The sequence below is a fragment of the Notamacropus eugenii genome, chromosome X, assembly GCF_028372415.1.
Source record: "Notamacropus eugenii isolate mMacEug1 chromosome X, mMacEug1.pri_v2, whole genome shotgun sequence".
Lineage (NCBI taxonomy): Eukaryota > Metazoa > Chordata > Mammalia > Diprotodontia > Macropodidae > Notamacropus > Notamacropus eugenii.
Window position 1 is genome coordinate 35529060 of NC_092879.1, and position 18568 is coordinate 35547627.

At 41.5% G+C, this 18568-nt stretch overlaps 1 protein-coding gene across 2 annotated transcripts in view; it reads left to right on the forward strand.

Annotated features, from left to right (window-relative positions):
* Positions 1–18568, forward strand: part of LOC140515394 (uncharacterized) — a 1104438-nt gene that overhangs the window by 11382 nt on the left and 1074488 nt on the right. Inside the window, exon 2 of one of the 2 annotated variants that reach the window (XM_072626067.1) lies at positions 1228–10254. The exons of the other annotated variant lie outside the window; for it this stretch is intronic. Coding sequence (XP_072482168.1) covers positions 6762–8345 — 1584 coding nt within the window. The 5' untranslated portion in view covers positions 1228–6761 and the 3' untranslated portion in view covers positions 8346–10254. Of the gene's footprint in view, positions 1–1227; positions 10255–18568 lie in introns of those variants that run through there. 2 annotated transcript variants of the gene reach the window in all.

Here is an 18568-nt window from a genome sequence, read left to right on the forward strand (position 1 = left end):
AATGTGAAAAGGCATGGAGGGATGGAGGGAGTGGTGTGGAGCCTTAATGGAGAAGTCCAAAGGAGCATATCTAGAAGGGAATTGAAAAGATGTCTATCCTGGCCACTTTCCTTCAATGGTGATTGTGTAAGGAAAAGATGACAGATAAATCTGTGAGAACTGATGAAAATATCAAATGAAAAAGTATAGATGGAGAAGAGGGCCAAAGATGTTACAAAGTTAAAATCAACAGGTCTTGGCGATTTTGGATATGGGCAGGGGTGTGGTGAGATGTGAAAGATAGGGAGCAATCCAGGATGAATCCTCGGTTGGGAGTGCGAGGGATAGGAAGATCATATTGCCCTCTAGGGAATGTGGTGGCAAGGGGAGAATTTTGAGGAAAGGTAATGAATTCCATTTTGGACATCTTTAGTTTAAAATGTGTACTGGACATGTAGTTTGAGATGTGTCAAATGAATTTGAAAATATGAGGACTCAGCAAATGTGAGAGGTCAGCAGAGAAGTTAATGCAGGATAGCTCTAACTAAGGATCATCAGCATAAACATAGTATTGAAATTAATGGAAACTGATGAGAACACCGAGTACAGTGCAGAGAGGGAGAAGAGGAGAGGACTCAGGAAAGGGCCCTGAGTGACATGTGTAGTTAGAGGGCATGATCTGGAGGAGGAAGGTAAGTTGTGGAATTGCCCCACCTTGTGAACTGTATACCTCCCCCATAATTGTGGGGTGTTGTTTTGATACCAGATGAAGAGGTCAAGGAGCTCCATACTGATAACTGGTAGTAGTTTAAGCAATTGAGGTTACCTACATTTGGGGCAGTATGATAGATCCCTGCTAAGGCATTAATCATCCTCAGTCTGGGCAGGGCAGACAGACAAATTCTCTGAATCCCCACTGAAGAAACCCCAAATCCCTGTGGTAATTATATAACACAGACAAAGACAGGAGGAGCTAGAGAGCACAACACTATTGTTTGGTGGTCATTTTTGGTTTTCTGTTTAGTAATGAGCTTGGTCATTGAGCCAATGTTATACCCAAACATAAGTATGTGCATTGATTAGTATTGACCTATCACATATGGGTCACGATATTCTTATATGGCTTTTGAAGATCATAGTATCTACAGTTTTCACTAAGTGACAAATATATGATTTAATCAGGTTACCAAGTTTAGGTTTTTGCCTTTTACAGAGTTTAAGTTTTATGACTTTTCACTTATGTTACAGAGGAACTCAGCTTGAAGCAGGATCGTACTGAATTCAGGCACACCACAGAAAGGCAATGGAGGAATGGCAACTGAGAAGAAGTGAGGAAAAGACACCCATGACCCTGAGCCAGTGCCCACTCGATTTATAAAGTAACAAACAAAGAAGGCGTTTTGCCGAGGAGTAAATTCACAAGGTTACCTTCAGTTTTAGCAATATTAGGTCAATTCAGAATAGCACACACAAACAGTACATGTTTATGACATTAAGTACAAATGTTTCTATTTTGCAGGGTTATATAACAATGCACAAGTGTAGTCAAACTGTTTTCAGGTCAGAAACCTTGGAAAAGTTATCTGAAAGAGAATAACAAAAATCGGCATTGCGCACACTAAAATCCACCTTTCATTCAATTTAATTGCTCTATTTTAGGGCATTTTTCCAAATTCGAATCCTACAAGGATGCAGCAAAGGAGATTGAAAAGGAGCCGTCATATCAGTAGGAAGAGAACTGGAATAGAATGCTGCCTCTCAAATATAGAGACAAGGGAATATCAAGGAGAATGAAATGGGAACGAGTTAGGATAGATCACCTTGACTTATTTTAGTTTCATTATAAGATAAACCTCCATTCTTTAGGGAAAACTAAAGGTTGGCAGCTAGAAAATGGGAGAGGAGTGGGGGGACCATGACTGCTAACTCCAAACAACCAGTTTCCCTTTCCAAGTGAGCTTTGTGTTCTCAGACAAATTCTAATTCTGTGGTCTCAGACTATAATTCTAATTCTGTGTTCCAAGACGTTAATTCTAATTCTGTGTTCTAAGGTTTTTCATTCCAATTCTGCATTCTACTACTAATTCTAATTCTGTGTTGTAAGTTTTAATTCCATTTCTGTGTTCTACGATTCTAATTATATAATTATATTAATTCTAATTATATCAGACTACCTCTGATTCTCTCTTCTTAGACCTTCATTCTAATTCCATGTTCTAAGATTTTAATTATAAATCTGTGTTATAAGATTAATTCTAATTCTGTGTCTGAAGATGTTAATGAAACAGACTATAGATTCTTACTTTCTTGGTGAAGAGGTATTTTCTTATGTCATTGGTGACATGGAAGATCAAAACATTTAATCAGAAGAATACAACAAATCCAAAGTTCCTGTGTCCAAGTCTCCAAGAAAAAAATTAATTTGTCTGAAGTGGTGGAAGAGCTAAAAAAGGATTTTGAAAAGCAAGAAAGAGAAGTAGAGAAAAAATTGGGGAGAGAAATGAGAGTGATGCAAGAAAATCATGAAAAACAAGTCGACTTCCTAAAGGAAACAAAAAAAAATGCTGAAGAGAATAACAGCTTTAAAATTAGACTAACCCAAATGGTAAAAGAGGTCCAAAAAGTCAATGATGAGTAGGAAGCAGAGTTGGTCAAATGGAAAATTTATATCTCAAAATGCTTATATTAAAAAATAGTGAAAGGGTAGACCAATGAATTGGGTATACAATAAAAAACCATGAAAAAATAAATTTAAAAATTCCAATTAAACATGATAAATCTTAAAAATTAAAGGTGAGATTAATTCAACTCAGTATAAGAAAACCATTGAATTCATAAATAAAACTAGGACTTCATTTTATGAAAAAAAGAATAGATAAACCATTGGTTAATATAAGTAAAAAAGAGATTAAGAAAACTAAACCACCAATATTAAAAATGAAAAGGGTGTATACACCACTGACGAAGATGAAGTAAAAGCAATTGCAAGAAAGCGTTTGAATAAAAATGGCAATTTTGCCTAAACTAATCTACTTAGTCCATGCCATCTGAATAAAATAGCAAGAAAATTATATTACTGAGCTAGAAAAAATAATAATAAAATTCATTTGGAATGCAAAATATCAAGAATATCAAAGGAATTAAGGAAAAATGTAAAGGAAGTAGGTTTAGCAGTGCTGGATCTTAAACTAAACTAAGAAGCAGCAATTGTAAGAACTGTCTGGTACTGGCTAAGAAATAGACAGATAAGTAGAACAGAGTGGACATGCAACACACAGTAGCAAATGATTAGAGTAAGCTTACTAGCTGAGGGACCTTGGATAAGTCACTTTGCCCCTGTCTGCCGGAGTTTCCTTAAGTGTAAAATGGTGATTATAATAACACCCAGCTGGAAGCATTGTTGTGAGGATCAAAGCTCTTAGCACAGTATGTGGCACATAGAAGGTACTGTAGAAATGTTCCCCTTTGCACTTTAGGGACCATTCAAAGTAACTGTCCTAACTGTGTATACACCATTATGCTTCCTAGTTACAAAAAATAATTTGACTATCCCCACTCTTACATGCCCCATTTTTGGCAGATAGAACTCAGGTGCTTCACAGTGAGAAGTGTGTGGTTGTTTGTTGGGGGGGACAAAGATGGACAGATCTAAAGCTGATCATAAATCTCGAGCCTTTCACGGGAAGACTTATGGGAATAAATGTGGAGGGAAATAATCAGAACCAGGAAAAAAAATACACAAAGACCACAGTGATGGAAGAGGAAAGAAGAAAAGAAAGGGCTATATAATGATGGGCAACCTTAACCCTAGTGAAGGGATGGTGAGAGAAGCAACCAATCCCTCCTACTCACCTGAATACTGTAAGGAAATACCTTGAAGGGAGAGAGGCCCAACGGGTAAACCCAAGGAACAAGAAGCCTGATGATGTCTCTGCAAGGGAAGCATCAAGGGGAAAAGAGTTTTGGCCCAAAGGATTATAGCAGTACTTGGAAGAAATGAAAGAAGAGAGGCATAATGAAGTCTATAGGGAGGATAGAAGCCAAGGAGAACTGATAACTTAGGCAAGACCTGGATTCCCTGGAAATCACAATGCATCAAATAGAAAACAATGACTAAATAAGATAATAAAAATATTAATTGGAGGAACTAATTAGAAATAAATCACACATAAAAATAAATGAATAGTAAAAAGAAACACAAAGAAATAATAAGAAAATGTAAGAAACAATATGCAAAACAAGTGATCCAGAAACTGGCCAAGAAAAGAAAATCTAAGAAATATCAGATCATCTGAAGACTATGATTCAAAAAGTCTTGAGACCCAAGTAGACATTTTGAAATGGAAATATTAGAGTCAAGAGAAATATAGAAATGTACACATACTGGTTTAATTGAAAAGGCATTATCTGAAGAGGAATTGTTTATGTGCTGAAGAAGGAATGAGAATACTAATATCTTTAATGGTCACAAGAAGGAAAAATAAGACAGAGGACCTTTGGATGGTTGTCTTCTGTTTTGATTGTGTCAGGGGAAAAAATAGGAGAAAATGGGGGCACTATACTTGGAAGGAAAGGAGAAGGAAATCACCATCATGTATACAATGGAGGGATAAGATGAAATGTAATTAACTGTGGAAGAAAGGGTGGGAGAAATGTGTATACCAGAAACTTTACTTCACTTTCATCTGAAATCGATAAAGGGAGTTAAACACAATTACACCCCACCCCGAAACACAACACACACACACACACACACACACACACAGATCTCAGTATAGAAATACAATAAACTGAAAAGGAAAATAGTAAGTGAAAAGAGAAGACCAGAGAGTAACTTTAAGAGAGAGGGCAGGATAGGGAAGAGAATAATCAAAAGCAACATATACTGAAATTCTGGAGAGAGAAACATGAAGGGTGGATTAAAAAGAAGAGTAAGAACCTGGGATCCTGGGTGAGAGAAGGAGAAAAACTGGCAAGAGGGTCACAGCAGAAGTTTAATTTATGGATTCCAATTGTCAGGAACAATCAGTATCAATACTTAATTAATTACTCAAGGGTAGGTAGAACTAATATAATAAAAATGACAACACTAACATAATTATTCCAGGTTATACTAATACAACTCCCACAAGAATAGATTGTAGAGCTAGAAAAGTAACTTAACCATCACTCTGGAGGTACAAAGCAGTCAAGAATCTGAAGCATAATAATGGAAAAATGGGAAGTGAAGAGGCCTATCTGTCCTGGATCTCAAACTTTATTACGAATCAGTAATCATTAAAGCAATTAGATATTGGTTTAAAAAAGGTCTATCAGCAGAAAAGTTTACGTACAGAGCTTACAGAAACAAATTGTCTGATAAACCCAAAGGTCCCAGGTTGTGGGAGGAAGGACTCATTAGTTGACAAACACTTGTGGAAAAATTAGAAAGTAACCTGACAGAACTGAGCTGTAGACCACCATTCACAGCCTCCACCAAGGTGAGCTTCACATGGATGCAGGACTCAGATGTACAAGGTCAAAGTATAAACAAATTAGAGGAGAAAGGAACAAGGTACCATTGGGATTCACAGAAAGAGTTTATGATGACAAAATGAGAAACCACTTATGAAGAAAGAGGAAACCTGCAGCTAAGGTCCAGACAGAAAGGTGATGAACTTAAAGGGTAAAAAGGGGCCTACGGTTTTAGACATGGCTAATGGGGGAACTTTTTTTTTTCTTTTTTGCCAGAAAACGTAGTTATGTGTTGAGGGATATGCTTTCCATTTTTAAAATTTACTCAACTAGGGAGTGGGAAGTGCGGGTTGGGAGAGACAACTGGATTTAAAGTACTGGTTTTTTGAAAAATAAAAGTAATAAAAATTGAAACATTTTAAAATGAAGAAGTAGTTAGGTCATCCGATTTTTTCAAAGAGAAGAATATCAAATGGCTCCTATCAAAAATGCAAAAGAAACATTCCTAATAATTCCAAAGAAAATTAAAAATCTATTTTGTGCAGTCGTTTACTAACATAACTAATTAGAGGAAATGGATCCAAACTTAGAAAAATATAAAATACCCAGATGAAGAAAAGAGAATTAGATGCTTAAATAACTCAGTATTAGAAAAAGAAATTAGCGAGACATAAACCAATTCCCAAAGAAAAAACACTAAGACAGAAATGCAATGTGATTTCAAAATTTGCTAACGTCCCCCCACAAAAAACAGTATGAGCCATGGAGCAGGTTTCAGTGTCTTGACCCCCTGCTCCCCATTTGAAGATGGAGAACCTGAGGTGGGGGGGGGACGGCCCCGCCAGGAAGCTGACTTTCGAATTCAGAGAGGCGCTTCCGCCCCACCAGATGACCAGACCGTTACACGCCCTTCCCCCACTGCCCTCAGTCCCCGCCCCTCCCCCAACCCCAGCAGCGCCAGATGATTGGCTGGTGCCCTTTACAGCCTCGCTCCCCTGCCCATAAGAGGAGCCTCCAGCGGCTCTCCTTCCTCTTCCCAGCCACATTCCTGGGAAAAGCCACGCTCTGGGAGCTTGTCTGCAGTGGGCCTCGGCCTCCAGTCTCACCTCCCTCAGAGCCCGAGCTTTACAGTCAGAGCCTGGAAGGGGCAGCCGCCTTCCAGCCAGTCGGGGCCAGTCCCGAGACCTGAGGAGGTGAGAGGCGGCCCGCCTCCCGTCTGGCCCGCCTCCCGTCCTGCCCTCCTGTCGTGAGGCCCTCCTGCTGTGAGGCCCTCCCACTGAAGCAGCGCCACCAGCCCCAGTGCTCGAGGCCCGCACCTGCAAGTCAGGATGGCGCTTTCCGCATCCAAGAGGGAGACAGCCCAGGAGCTCCCAGAAGAGGATCCGGGGCTGATCTTCCATGGCCCCACCATGCGCCTGGGCCACTGTATCAAAGTGATGGTGGAAGGCAAGGAAGTGAAATACCTGGTACGGTACCCACGTGGGACCTGGGACAGCCCAGCGACTGGGACCCACCCCCGCTGTTCCAAGCCCCGGAAGGCCCACCGTTCCCTTGGCCCGGGCTCAGCCGAGGAGCCTGAGTCAGTAGCGCCTAGTGCCAAGGCCAAGCGCAGCACCAGCAGAACAGACCCCAGCACCAGGACCAGCACCAGCACCAGGACTAGCACTAGCACCAGCACCAGCACCAGCACCAGCCAAGCAGGCACCAGCACCCGGACCAGCACCCGGACCAGCACAAGCATCAGTACCAGCACAAGCACCAGGACCAGCACCAGCCAAGCAGATACCAGCACCAGTAACAGCACAAGCACCAGCACCAGCACCAGCCAAGCAGGCCCCAGCACCAGCACTAGCCAAGCAGGCCACAGCAGCAGCAGCAGCAGCAGCACCACTACCAGCACCAGCCAAGCAGGCCCCAGCACCAGCACCAGCACCAGCACCAGCCAAGCAGGCCCTAGCACCAGCACCATCAGCAGCTCCCTAGGGGGCGCCATGGCTCACGAGGCCCCCTGTGGGAGAAGTCAGAGCAGTGCGCCCATTCCCCAGGGAGTGGGGGGAGCCAGCACCAGTGGCCCACTATCCTCCCCTCCAGAAGAAGCCCCCCAAGAGCCGCTGGGCGGCTGGGAGTACGAGTGGATCCCCCAGAATCGGGTGCTCCGCTACTCTCAGGAGCAGTTGAACCAGGATAGGAACAAAGCTGTCCGCTTGTCAGCTGCCAGGAAAGAGCAGGAACAGGCTGCCCTCAGGGGCAGACGCTCCCGCACCAGTCGTGGTCGCAGCCACCACGACCCAGGTGAAGGGAGCACCTCTGGAAGGATGCCACCACCACCGCCCAAGCGAAGCCGCTCTGAAAGGGTGCGACGAGAGTCCGGATCACGGGGAGCAAGCTGCCAAGCTGCTGCTGAGGATCCCCAACAGGATGCCACCCCACGCAGATGTGAAGTCCAGGTCGACCCGCCCATGTCCCTGAGACCCATGCTCATTCTAGACTGGGACATGGTGACCCTCAGGAAGATGCTCTGCAACCTGCCAGCCAAGGTCAGCGCCGATGCCATCCTCTATGAATATGCCAGCTTCCCTCTGAAGCACCGCACCAGAGATCAAAGCTGCGCTGTCTGGGGCCTGGTGGCTGTGCTCAAGGAATACTTTAATGTACTCCTAAGCCCCCAGCTGCTTTATGATTTCGAGAGGCCACAGTATGATGAACTGGTGGTCAGCTACCCCTCAAGCCAGATGTGTGAGCTCTATGGAGGTATCCACCTGTTGCGCCTCTTTGAGCATCTGGGCCCAATGCTCACCTGCACTGCTCTGGATGACAGCAGTATGAATTTGCTGCTGAGCCATTTGCAAGATTTCCTAGATTATCTGGCCCACAACTCTTCTCTGCTGTTTTTTGATACCAGCGACTACTAGCCAGCCTCTGCGGAGCACCTGAAATTAGTTGCGTAAAGGCATGGTGGTTTGGGCTCCTGCTGCATGAGCATTTCCTCGAGCCAGTCCATTGGTTATATCAGCCCACACCTTGCCAAAACGATCTGTTCCTGTAATATGCTTTGGGGGGTTGATGTTTGTTTCTTTAATGTTTTCCTTAACTTCTTCCATGGAGGAAGCCTCTTCTCTTCTTGCAGAACAGTCACTAGTGTTTGCAGGAATGGACACAGAGACTGGAATGCCGAGTGGGACTCTTCCCACCTGCCTGGAAGACCACATGGCATGTCGGGGACTTTGCATTCTGATGGCTCCAGCACTTAGGACCTGTGGGACTGCTCAGGGACAGAAGACCTTGAGGGGACTGTTAGTGTCAACGACACTGCCACTTTAACAGGGTAACCCGGGATAACCAGATAAATTATTACCTGTTCATTCTTGCAACATGACCACCCACGTGCTTTGTCCCTCTGTGTCCATTATTGAACTGTTCTGCTGTTTGCTGTGTAGACTCCAATGCATAATTGAGTGATAAGAGAAAAACACCATCTGCATTGAGGCAAAGTTCCTCCTTCAGAGGACTTTTAAAAGTGTCCCCAAATGTACTGATTTTCCTGCCCAAAAAAGGTATACGTATTTTGATGGTTCTGTGCTGTTCAATCGCCACACTTAGGACCTGTGTGAATGTTTAGTGTCCAAAAACCTTGACTGATGACTGTTGGTGCCAAAAATGTCATCACATTAATGGGAGGGCATAGGGGGTGAGAGTGTTGGATTATCTGGTACATGGGTTGTCTTCTGCCTCTTATCTCTGTGCCCCCTTTGATTCCAATACACATTTAGATGATAAGAAAATATTTTCTGGGGAGGGACAGGATCAAAAGAGAGAATAGTAGCAATGGGGGGCAGGATAGGATGGAGGGAAATATAGTTAGTCTTACACAACACGAGTATTATGGAAGTCATTTGCAAAACTACACAGATATGGCGCATATTGAATTGCTTGCCTTCCCAAAGCGAATGGGTGGGGAGGGAGGGAGGAAGAGAAGTTGGAACTCAAAGTTTTAGAAACAACTGTTGAGTACTGTTCTTGCTACTAGGGAACAAGAAATACAGGTAATGGGGTATAGCAAGTTATCTGGCCCTACAGGACAAAAGAGAAGACAGGGATAAGGGAAGGGAGGGATGATAGAAGAGAGGGCAGATTGGTGATAGGGGCAATAAGAATGCTCGGTGTTTTGGGGTGGGGGAGGGGACAAATGGGGAGAAAATTTGGAACCCAAAATTTTGTGAAAATGAATGTTAAATAAATAAATTTTAAAGAAAAAGAAAAAAAAGAAAATATTTTCTATATTGACAGATATCTAAGGAGAGTTCCTTCTTCAGATGTTGAAAATGTTCAAATGTTGAAAATATATTGAGTTTTTTCAAAATAAAAAAAATGTGTGTATTGTTCTGTGAGTTCCAATAGACCCCAGAGATCCACCCAGCTATGAAATCAAGTAAGAGTGAGCTTTGCCTTTGCCCTGGTGTTGATACACTCTGGCCCCATAAGATTTGGGCCTAATTCATCTGGGGATTTCCTCTTGGGAATGTGGGGAGGTCTCCCCGAGTCTCCGTAAGGGCCACTCAGCCTTGTTCTAAAGCTTCTACTTTAGGCCCCAGGAGGGGGTCTAACATCCTGTCCCATGTGCACTCCCTCCAATTTTTGTGTGGGGGTGCCACCGGATATTTGCAAGGACAATATATAGAATCAGGGACCCTAGAGGCCATATAGCCTTGGTGCACCAGGTAAAGACCCTGAGGCAGAGAAAGCCATATTGCTCTTGGCCATAACCATGGGTTGGAGGCCTCCCCTACCTGGTCTTCCTACGCAGAAATCCTGGAAGCATGCATGCACTGATCTCCAGTGTGAGACTCTCACTCGCATCCCCCTACTTTCTCTAGGAGCAATGGCCCCTAATGATGTAGGCCAGTGTTGTGTTTCAGCAGTTCTCCCCTAAGCCTGTGTGCCCTGACCAGCTCTCTCAGGCCTACAGTTCTGTGTGGTTGGCCCAGCAACAGGTCATTCTGGTAGCTCTCAAGGCTGTCTGGCTTGTCCCTCTTAGGCAGAGGTCCTTAGTTCTGACTCCTAACTAGCTCTGGTCTCTATTCACCTCTTCCCTGACTCAGGGCTTGGGGTTCTACCCCCAAGGTTAACACTTTCCCGCTGTGGCATTTTGGAAGGTTGGGGGAAAGCTCAGTCTTTTACATTTGCCTTTTCAGCTCTTGCCCCTCACTCCTGCAGCTGCTACACACACACACACACACACGCACACACACACACACACACACACGCACACATATTACTCATATACCTACAGACTACACTGGCACCAGGTCATGAAAATTCCCCTCAGTCCTCAAGACAGTAGGAGGAGGAGGAGGAGGAGGAGGAGGGCAACCGGGTGGTCCTGTGGATGGAGGGTCAGGACTGTAATATGGAAGATTCATCTCCCTGGGTTCAAATTCCAGCCTCAGACATTTACTAGCTGTGGGACCCTGGGCAAGTCACTTAATCTCTGTCTCAACTTCCCTGGCTGGAAAATGAGCTGCAGGCAGAAATGGCAAGCCATTCCAGTGTCTTTGCCAAGAAAACACTAAATGACTGAACAACCACAAAGTGGTAGTAGTAGTACAAGTAGCAATAGTAACTAGCATTTATAAAGCACTGAACAAGTACAAAGCAGTAATAGTAGTGACAGCTAACATTTATAAAGCACTGACAGTACTGATAAGCACTTTATCATCAGTATATCATTTGATCCTCACAACAACCCTGGGAGGAAGGTGCTATTATGATCCTCATTTTATTGGTGAGGAAACTGAGGCAGGCAGAGGTTAAGTGACTTTCCCAGGGCCAACAGCTAATCATGTGTCTGAGATCAGATTTGAACTCAGCCCTTGCTGAATCCAGGTCTGGTACTCCATGCTCTGTAGAACCCAGCTGCCAAGGGCACTAGGAACCCTTTGGTGGAGGGGTTGGAGTAGGTTACCCAACAAAAAAGGGAAAGGAAGCTGGCAGTCACTTCCTGCTCCAACAGTAAATACCTTTCGGTGTGCTGTTATATTGGAGAAGGGAAGCCCTGCTGAGTGGGGTGCCTAGGACAGGCAGTGTGATGTCATAGAATGGGTTCTGGACTTAGGATCAGGAGGCCTGGGTTCAAAGCTCACCTGCTTACTCTTAATTTATATATCCAGATCTTGTTTATGTTGTTATGGGGAAAAGATCGCTTTTAGATTGCATGGTAGATTAGTACTGCTGAAATAAATCTACCACAATGTTGAAATTAGAGAGTCAAAACCTTAGGTTTTATTAGGCTTAAGGACAGGTTCAGTAGGTGGAAAAATAATCCTGAGAAAAAATTAGGATTCCAAAGAGACTTTTTTATTGATGAAATTATGCCAGTGGCAGAGAAATAAGTCTTTCACATATTAAAATTTTACATATTCTTTCAGGATGTAAAAGGTTTTTTTTTTTCTTTTTAAAGATTGCTAAATCGCACAATGAATAGAGCAGCAACCCTGGGGTAATGAAGACCTGAGTTCAAAGCTGGCCTCAGACACTTACTAGCTGTGTGACCCTGGGCAAGTCACTTAATCTTATTGCCCTTACCAAAAATAAATAAACAAACAAACAAACAGACAGACAGATTGATGGATAGATACATAGGTAATTAGTAATAGGAAATGAAAGATGAATATTTCCCACCACAATTTCCCCCATTTTCAGGGATTATGTTCACATTTGACTCTGGGCATATACTTCTGCAGGTAAACAGAAAACCAGAAAATATTAAACAGGAGTCATATCATGACCATCCATATTAAATAATGCAAGGTCTAAGTCTTCCCGATCTTACATCTCCCCTCCTATTTAATATACTGCTCTGCTAATTGGGAAACAGGACAAAATGAACATGTGCATATTTTAAAGAAATCTAGTGGTTCAGTGAATTGAGCATTGGACCTGAGTCAGGAAGATCTGAGTTCAAATCAGGTTAATATAATTAATAACTTTGTTACCCTGGGCTAGTCACTTTGCCTCTATTTGCCTCAGTTTCCTCAACTTGAAAATGGGGATAATAATAGCACCTACCTCACAGTATTGTTGTGAGGATCAAATTGGACTATATTTGTAAAAAGTGCTTAACACAGTGCCTAGCACAAAAGAAGTGTTATTTAAGTCCTTATCCTTTCCCTTTCTTTCCTTTAAAGATTCCTTTTTCAAAACTCATCTGATTTTGAGTATACATTTCCAAGGTGCATTAACATCATCATAATTTTGGTAGGAAGTTGTTACATTAGCAAGACATTTACCAGTACTAATCAACTTCAAGAAAAAATGACTTGATTGCTAGTCTAAGATTCTTGGAGTTTGTGATGAGATGGTATAGTCATCCCTTCACCTCCCCATATTATAGGAAAAGTCTTCGGTTCATTCATTAACAACTCTGATTTTACCATGTGGTACTCTGCAATCACTCATAAATTACCTGCCACATATACTATTCCTCCCCAAAGAAGGAAGTCATACTGTCCCCCATTTTGAGAAAAGGAAATGTTTCCCAGAATGACAAGATTTAACATATCAAAGGAATAGGATCATGTGTTCAAGCCCAGCAAGAAAAGTCAGCAACCTCTTCTTCCTTGAATCACATATGAATCACTGGCTGCTGTATTTTTCCTCTTCCACAGTGAGCACAATGCAGTACAACAGAAGTACATACTCCTATCTCTATTGGTTTGCATTTCTTAGTCAGTGACAGCTTAGATAGAAATTTTGTTTCTGCGATAATATTATCTAGTCACAGAACCCAAGGGTATTAAGGTTAGAAGAGCTGTTAGTTTGAAATCGCCTTGGTTTGTGTTGATTTTGAGAGAGAGTTCATCATGAAAAAAATCAAAAGATTATCATGCATCATTGAGGGTCCAACTGAGATTAGGTAAGATCAATTTGACTTGGACCTAGTTAGCATACAATGATATTCTATAGCTCCTGATCAGGAGGAGAGAAGGTAGATTGTAGGAGGAGTCCAGGTCTGGGGTTTAAAAAAGAACAAGTCCTAATAGCAAAGACAAGGGACAAGGGATTCAAGTGTGGTCAGGGAAGGAAGTCAAGTTGAACTGGTTCATTAAAGGATCCCAAAGTAGGAGTGATAACATAGGAAAGCATGAAGAGATGAAGTGAATAGATATTGTCTTGCATATGGGAAATAGGTTTAAGAGGGGTAAAATACAGAGGGTAGCTCTATGTGGATCAAGTACACCCATTTCAGAGTTATAGATGTAAGTAAGGAGGATTTTGTTATCCTTTTTAGAGTTTAGTTTCTTAGGATGCATGGCCATGGCAAGATCTAGTTTCCAGGAGTTAGATAATAACTCCCAGAATAGCCCCAAGGATCCTAGATAGTAATTCCTAGAATCATAGTGATAATCCTACTGAGACCATGGCATGAGACATAGGGGAGATATAATGTGATATTTACTACACTTGTGCAGAATGACAATATTGCTAAAATTCACCTGTGAGTTTAACGTTGGCAAGATGTCTTCTTTGTCTGTTGCCCTATAAAACAAGTAGGCACTAGTCAGTGAGTGGGGAACCCATGGGAAAACCCATTTGGGATTTGGGTAATGCATACAGGAATGCCTATACCTTCCCCAAACAGCACCCATTGAGATTTAAAGGAATTTAGGGGAGTGCACAAGCTATGCTTGTTTCAATTAACCCCTTCCAGATATGGGGATAGTTACCCCTCCTCACACCAGTCATTGAGAGAAGGGTGATTAGGGAATGCTGTAGGAGTTAGTGCTTCCTTTATCAGCAATCCTTTTGAGAAAACTAAACTAATATAAACCAATATTATTAACCCCTCCAGAGCTGCCTTCCTGTCTTTCCTGTCAGATCAGATCAAGAGTGAACCTGTTAGAGGCAGGAGTTCAAAAACTCCAGTGCCTCCCCTGTGTTATTTGTGAAAAATGGATTATGGGGGTGGATCCCACATGGCTCATATTGAGATCTGGGGTGTGATCATCTTTGTGCCATCACTGAAGGGAAAAGGAGGATGTTGATGAACTGGGACACAAAGGTATTTGAGATTAAAATCCCAAGTATAAATCTAGGGATTGGGGTACAAAGGAAGACAATAATGTAGATTCTTCTCTTCTAGGGGAAGAAGATAACAGTGACCTCCCATGGAAATCAGTAGATAACAACCTCCAGTATGTGGGTAGAGCACCATATTAGCATAGAATGAACTTTCTAAGGACAAGGGATCTCTAAGTAATGGCCACGTGGGAAAGGTGTGAAAGAAACATGAAAGAGCACTCATGACATGGCCACTCCTCCCACAGACCCAACATGCTGGGAGGAGGGTGGTGGAGCATAATGGAAGGTGCATTCATTATTGGAGAGGGTTACCTGGAGAAGAGTCAATTTTCCATGATTTGAAGAAAATTAAGGAGGTAAGAAAAGGTCTAATTTGAAGGCTATTTTAGCAATAGAATTGGAGTCTTTGAAGTCACAGTTGAAGGGGACACCTGAGTGGAAATTAAACACAGAAAGGAAAAAGAATTAAATTGAAATTTCTGAAGGAATAGAGAGTAATAACCAGGGAAGGGAATCTTTTTTGTTTGGACATTTTGGACATTCTTATGTGAATGAATTATTACTAAAGCATGCAACCTACATATACCATCATCACAGCATTTATGTAATGTTTTAAGGTGAGTAAAACACTTTACACATATTATCTCATTTGATCCTTACAACAATCCTGTGAGGTAGGTGATATTATCGTTGCCATTTTACAGACAAGGTTAAATGGTATTCTGAGGATCACTAAATATACAAAGCAGAATTTAAACTCACATTGAACTCATTGTGGTGCAATAGGAGCACCGGACCTGGAGTCAGTAGATCAGAGACCTTGCGTTCAAATTCTGTTTTTTCCACCTACTGTCTATGTGGTGTTGTATGTATGGTCTCACCTGTCTGGCACCAGTTTAATCATCTGTAAAAGAAAGAGGATGGACTAATTAACCTTTAAAATGCATTTCAGCTCTAAATCTTTGATACTTGGATCTCCTGTTTTCTGGTCATTTAGCACTTATTATTGCTCCCATGATTTCATTTATCATTCCTCAAGTTACTTGTATTTCCCAGAGTTTTCACGGCTGATAATTAGGTAGGGGATAGGGGAGGAGAAACCATGCTAATGGGAAGGGACTAGACAAAAAGGCTACTCTTTTATCGCTTCATTATCAATAGTCTTTAGAGAGAGAAATATAGCTAATAAAGGCCAAGTAGCAGATAATGCAAAAGCAGTGTGTGACATATTTGGTAGCAGTTGGGGCTTTGCAAGTCCCCTAGAATCATAACGAAAAGTCAGCAGACTATTTGTAGGGCTGACTTCTGAGTAGGTGGCAATGATAAATGTTTGTGAGACAGATGTTTCAGAGGAAATAGAATTTCCACAGGCTTAGCAATTCTGGAAAATTGTCTGGAAGCCTTATTTAAAAATTTTTTTTTTCGAAAAATGGAAATAATCCTTTTTTTCAATGAGGGCAATCTTTCAAAATTTGAAGGAAAGGACTTCAAAAGAGAAAGGAGGGAAGTGAACTATCTGTTAAGAGTATGGTGAAAATGTGATTTGGATTTCTGGACTAATGCTTAAGATACAAAGCTTAGCCTCATACTTGGCACATAGTAATCATTTAATAAATGCCTGTTGCTTTAATAAATGCAGCTGAGAAATGAAAGAATTGCATTACTCATGAGAAACAGTTTGGTATAGCAGATAGAGAGCCATCCTTGAAGCCAGGGAAATCCAGTTTCAAGGCTTGCCTCTGACATGTACTGACTGTGTGATCCTGTACAGGTCAATTTAACTGCTCAGTGATTTATACCAACAATTCTCTAAGTGTAGTCCAGGAACCCTTGAGATTCCCCAGGATCTTTAAAAGGGGTGTGTGATGACAAAACTATTTTTATAATAACATTAAGATCTAATATGGTAAAATATCGCTAGATATGACCCACATTACCAAAACTCTTTGGGGTCTTCAGCAGTTTTTAAGAGTATAAAAGGAACCTAAGGCCAAAAAGTTTGAAAAATGTTGGTTTAGGCAACTCTCTAAGATGACAAATTGTACTAAAAGTGTTGACCCACTTTGGTAGAGGAAATTTCCTTACTTGGGAGATTCTCATACCAATTAAATTATAGCTACAGTCTATATTCTCAACTCCTTTTACCTGGTGCTAACTTCATCCTTCAGAAGGAAGGCTTCAGGTCCTGAAGTATATAGCCAAGACTATTGCCAAGGCAATATTCACAGCACCAAGAGTGACTGTGAATATGCGGGCGTAGTTCTGAAACACAAAGTATAACTGACTCTCTCTAGAGAAGGCAGAAGAAAAATATTTATTCAGATACCAGAAAGTTGAATCCCAACACCAGAAAGCCAAATCCATCATAGTTAAAAGAAATCCACCTTAGTAACCAAGAAGTCTATACACATTATCAGGGCTTCCCACAAACAGCTTGCTTATATCCTTCCCAGCTTTGACTAGGCTGATCAACTTCCTCTCAACTCTGCTCCAGCTCTGCTCCAGCTCTGCTTTTTCCTTCCCATTCCACCCATTCAACAAGCTCCTCCTACCGTATGTGACTTGGGCTTCCATGTGATTTAAGCAGGTCACATGGGTCTATTAGTGAATGGGAAAGACCTTCCCCTTTAAATTATCATTACACTTGGAAAGGGAGATAATTGGCCTACTCACATTGGCCCTGTTTGGATCCCATGTGAAGTATGGCATTTTTCCTAGTCATGACGCTAATGGAAGGGAATTAATGAAATGATGCACAACCGGAGGAAGGCAAGCAAGATGGTGGGGAGACATGCTTATGGTTATGTCATCATAAGGATCAGCAAAACAGTTTGCATTTGTACAGTGTGTAAGATTTTAAAAATGATTTCTTCACATCAATCCTGTGGGTTCTTATTGAAAATATCCTCCTTAACTCATTAAAAACAAAACAAAACAAAAGACTGAGAAGTTAAGTGACTTTCTTTGTCAACTTATGCAAGTATAGATGAAGCATTTCTTAGTAGGTTGTCAACTTGCTAAGAAAATAGGCTGTTTTAATTGTGTATCTCTATCGTTTACCTCACAGATTCACATAACATAGGTGCTTTAAAAATGTTTGTTGAATTGAATTAACTGATGTAGCCTAAAAGGCTGGCCTCAATGGAGCTCAAAATATAACGATTGCATCTTGATCTGTGTGTGTGTTTGTGTGTGTATTTCTCTCTCTCTCTCTCTCTGACTGTTCCTCTCTCTTTCTTTCCTAAAAGTATGAACACCTAGAAAATGCTTGACATGAGCTCCTGAGTATTTGATCTTTTAGAAGGTAGGGGAACTGAGGAGGGAAACAGTTGTTTACTTATTCTGGACCTCATTCTAATCATAAGGAACTCATAGACAAAATAGTAATGGCATGAACCTCTCAAGAAAGAGATCATGCCTTCTTAGATTTCGTAATAGAAGAAGAGGGAAAACTTTCAGTAATCTTGCCTATGCCCTAAGCTATGGAAGAATGAATTTGAGAGTTCAGAGAAAAGATATGATCCCATTACCTATGAGTTTGTGTGAAAAAATCAAACCAAGTTTAGTGGACAGCTTACAAGAGCGAGTCTTGATGAAATAGTCACAAATGGCTCTGAGGAAGAAAGAAGGTAGCTAGAGACCAAGGAGTCCATTTAACAACATGGGCTAAAAAAAAAGTTGTACATAAGAAAGTAGATTAAAAAGTTGTTTGAAAAAGGAAGTTATATTTATTTCAATTTTGGAAACATGAAATTCTCAACTATTGCAAAAAGAAGAAATTATTGGGCACATGGATTTGGTTACATAAAAATAAATTCTATGTAAGAAAAGCTATAGTTTAAAAGGAGATCATTATGTTTGAAAAAAAGTAAAGCCAACATAATAGATAAATTAATACCTAAAACTAGGAAATGGACATCAATGTTCCAGACCATTGTCCCACCGCCATTGGACGAGTAAGAGGTAAAGCAATGTGATACTGGGGGACATATTTTTGACTCAGAGAACATGGGTTCAAATCTTGGCTCTGCCTCTCAGTAACTTTGTAACCTTTTAT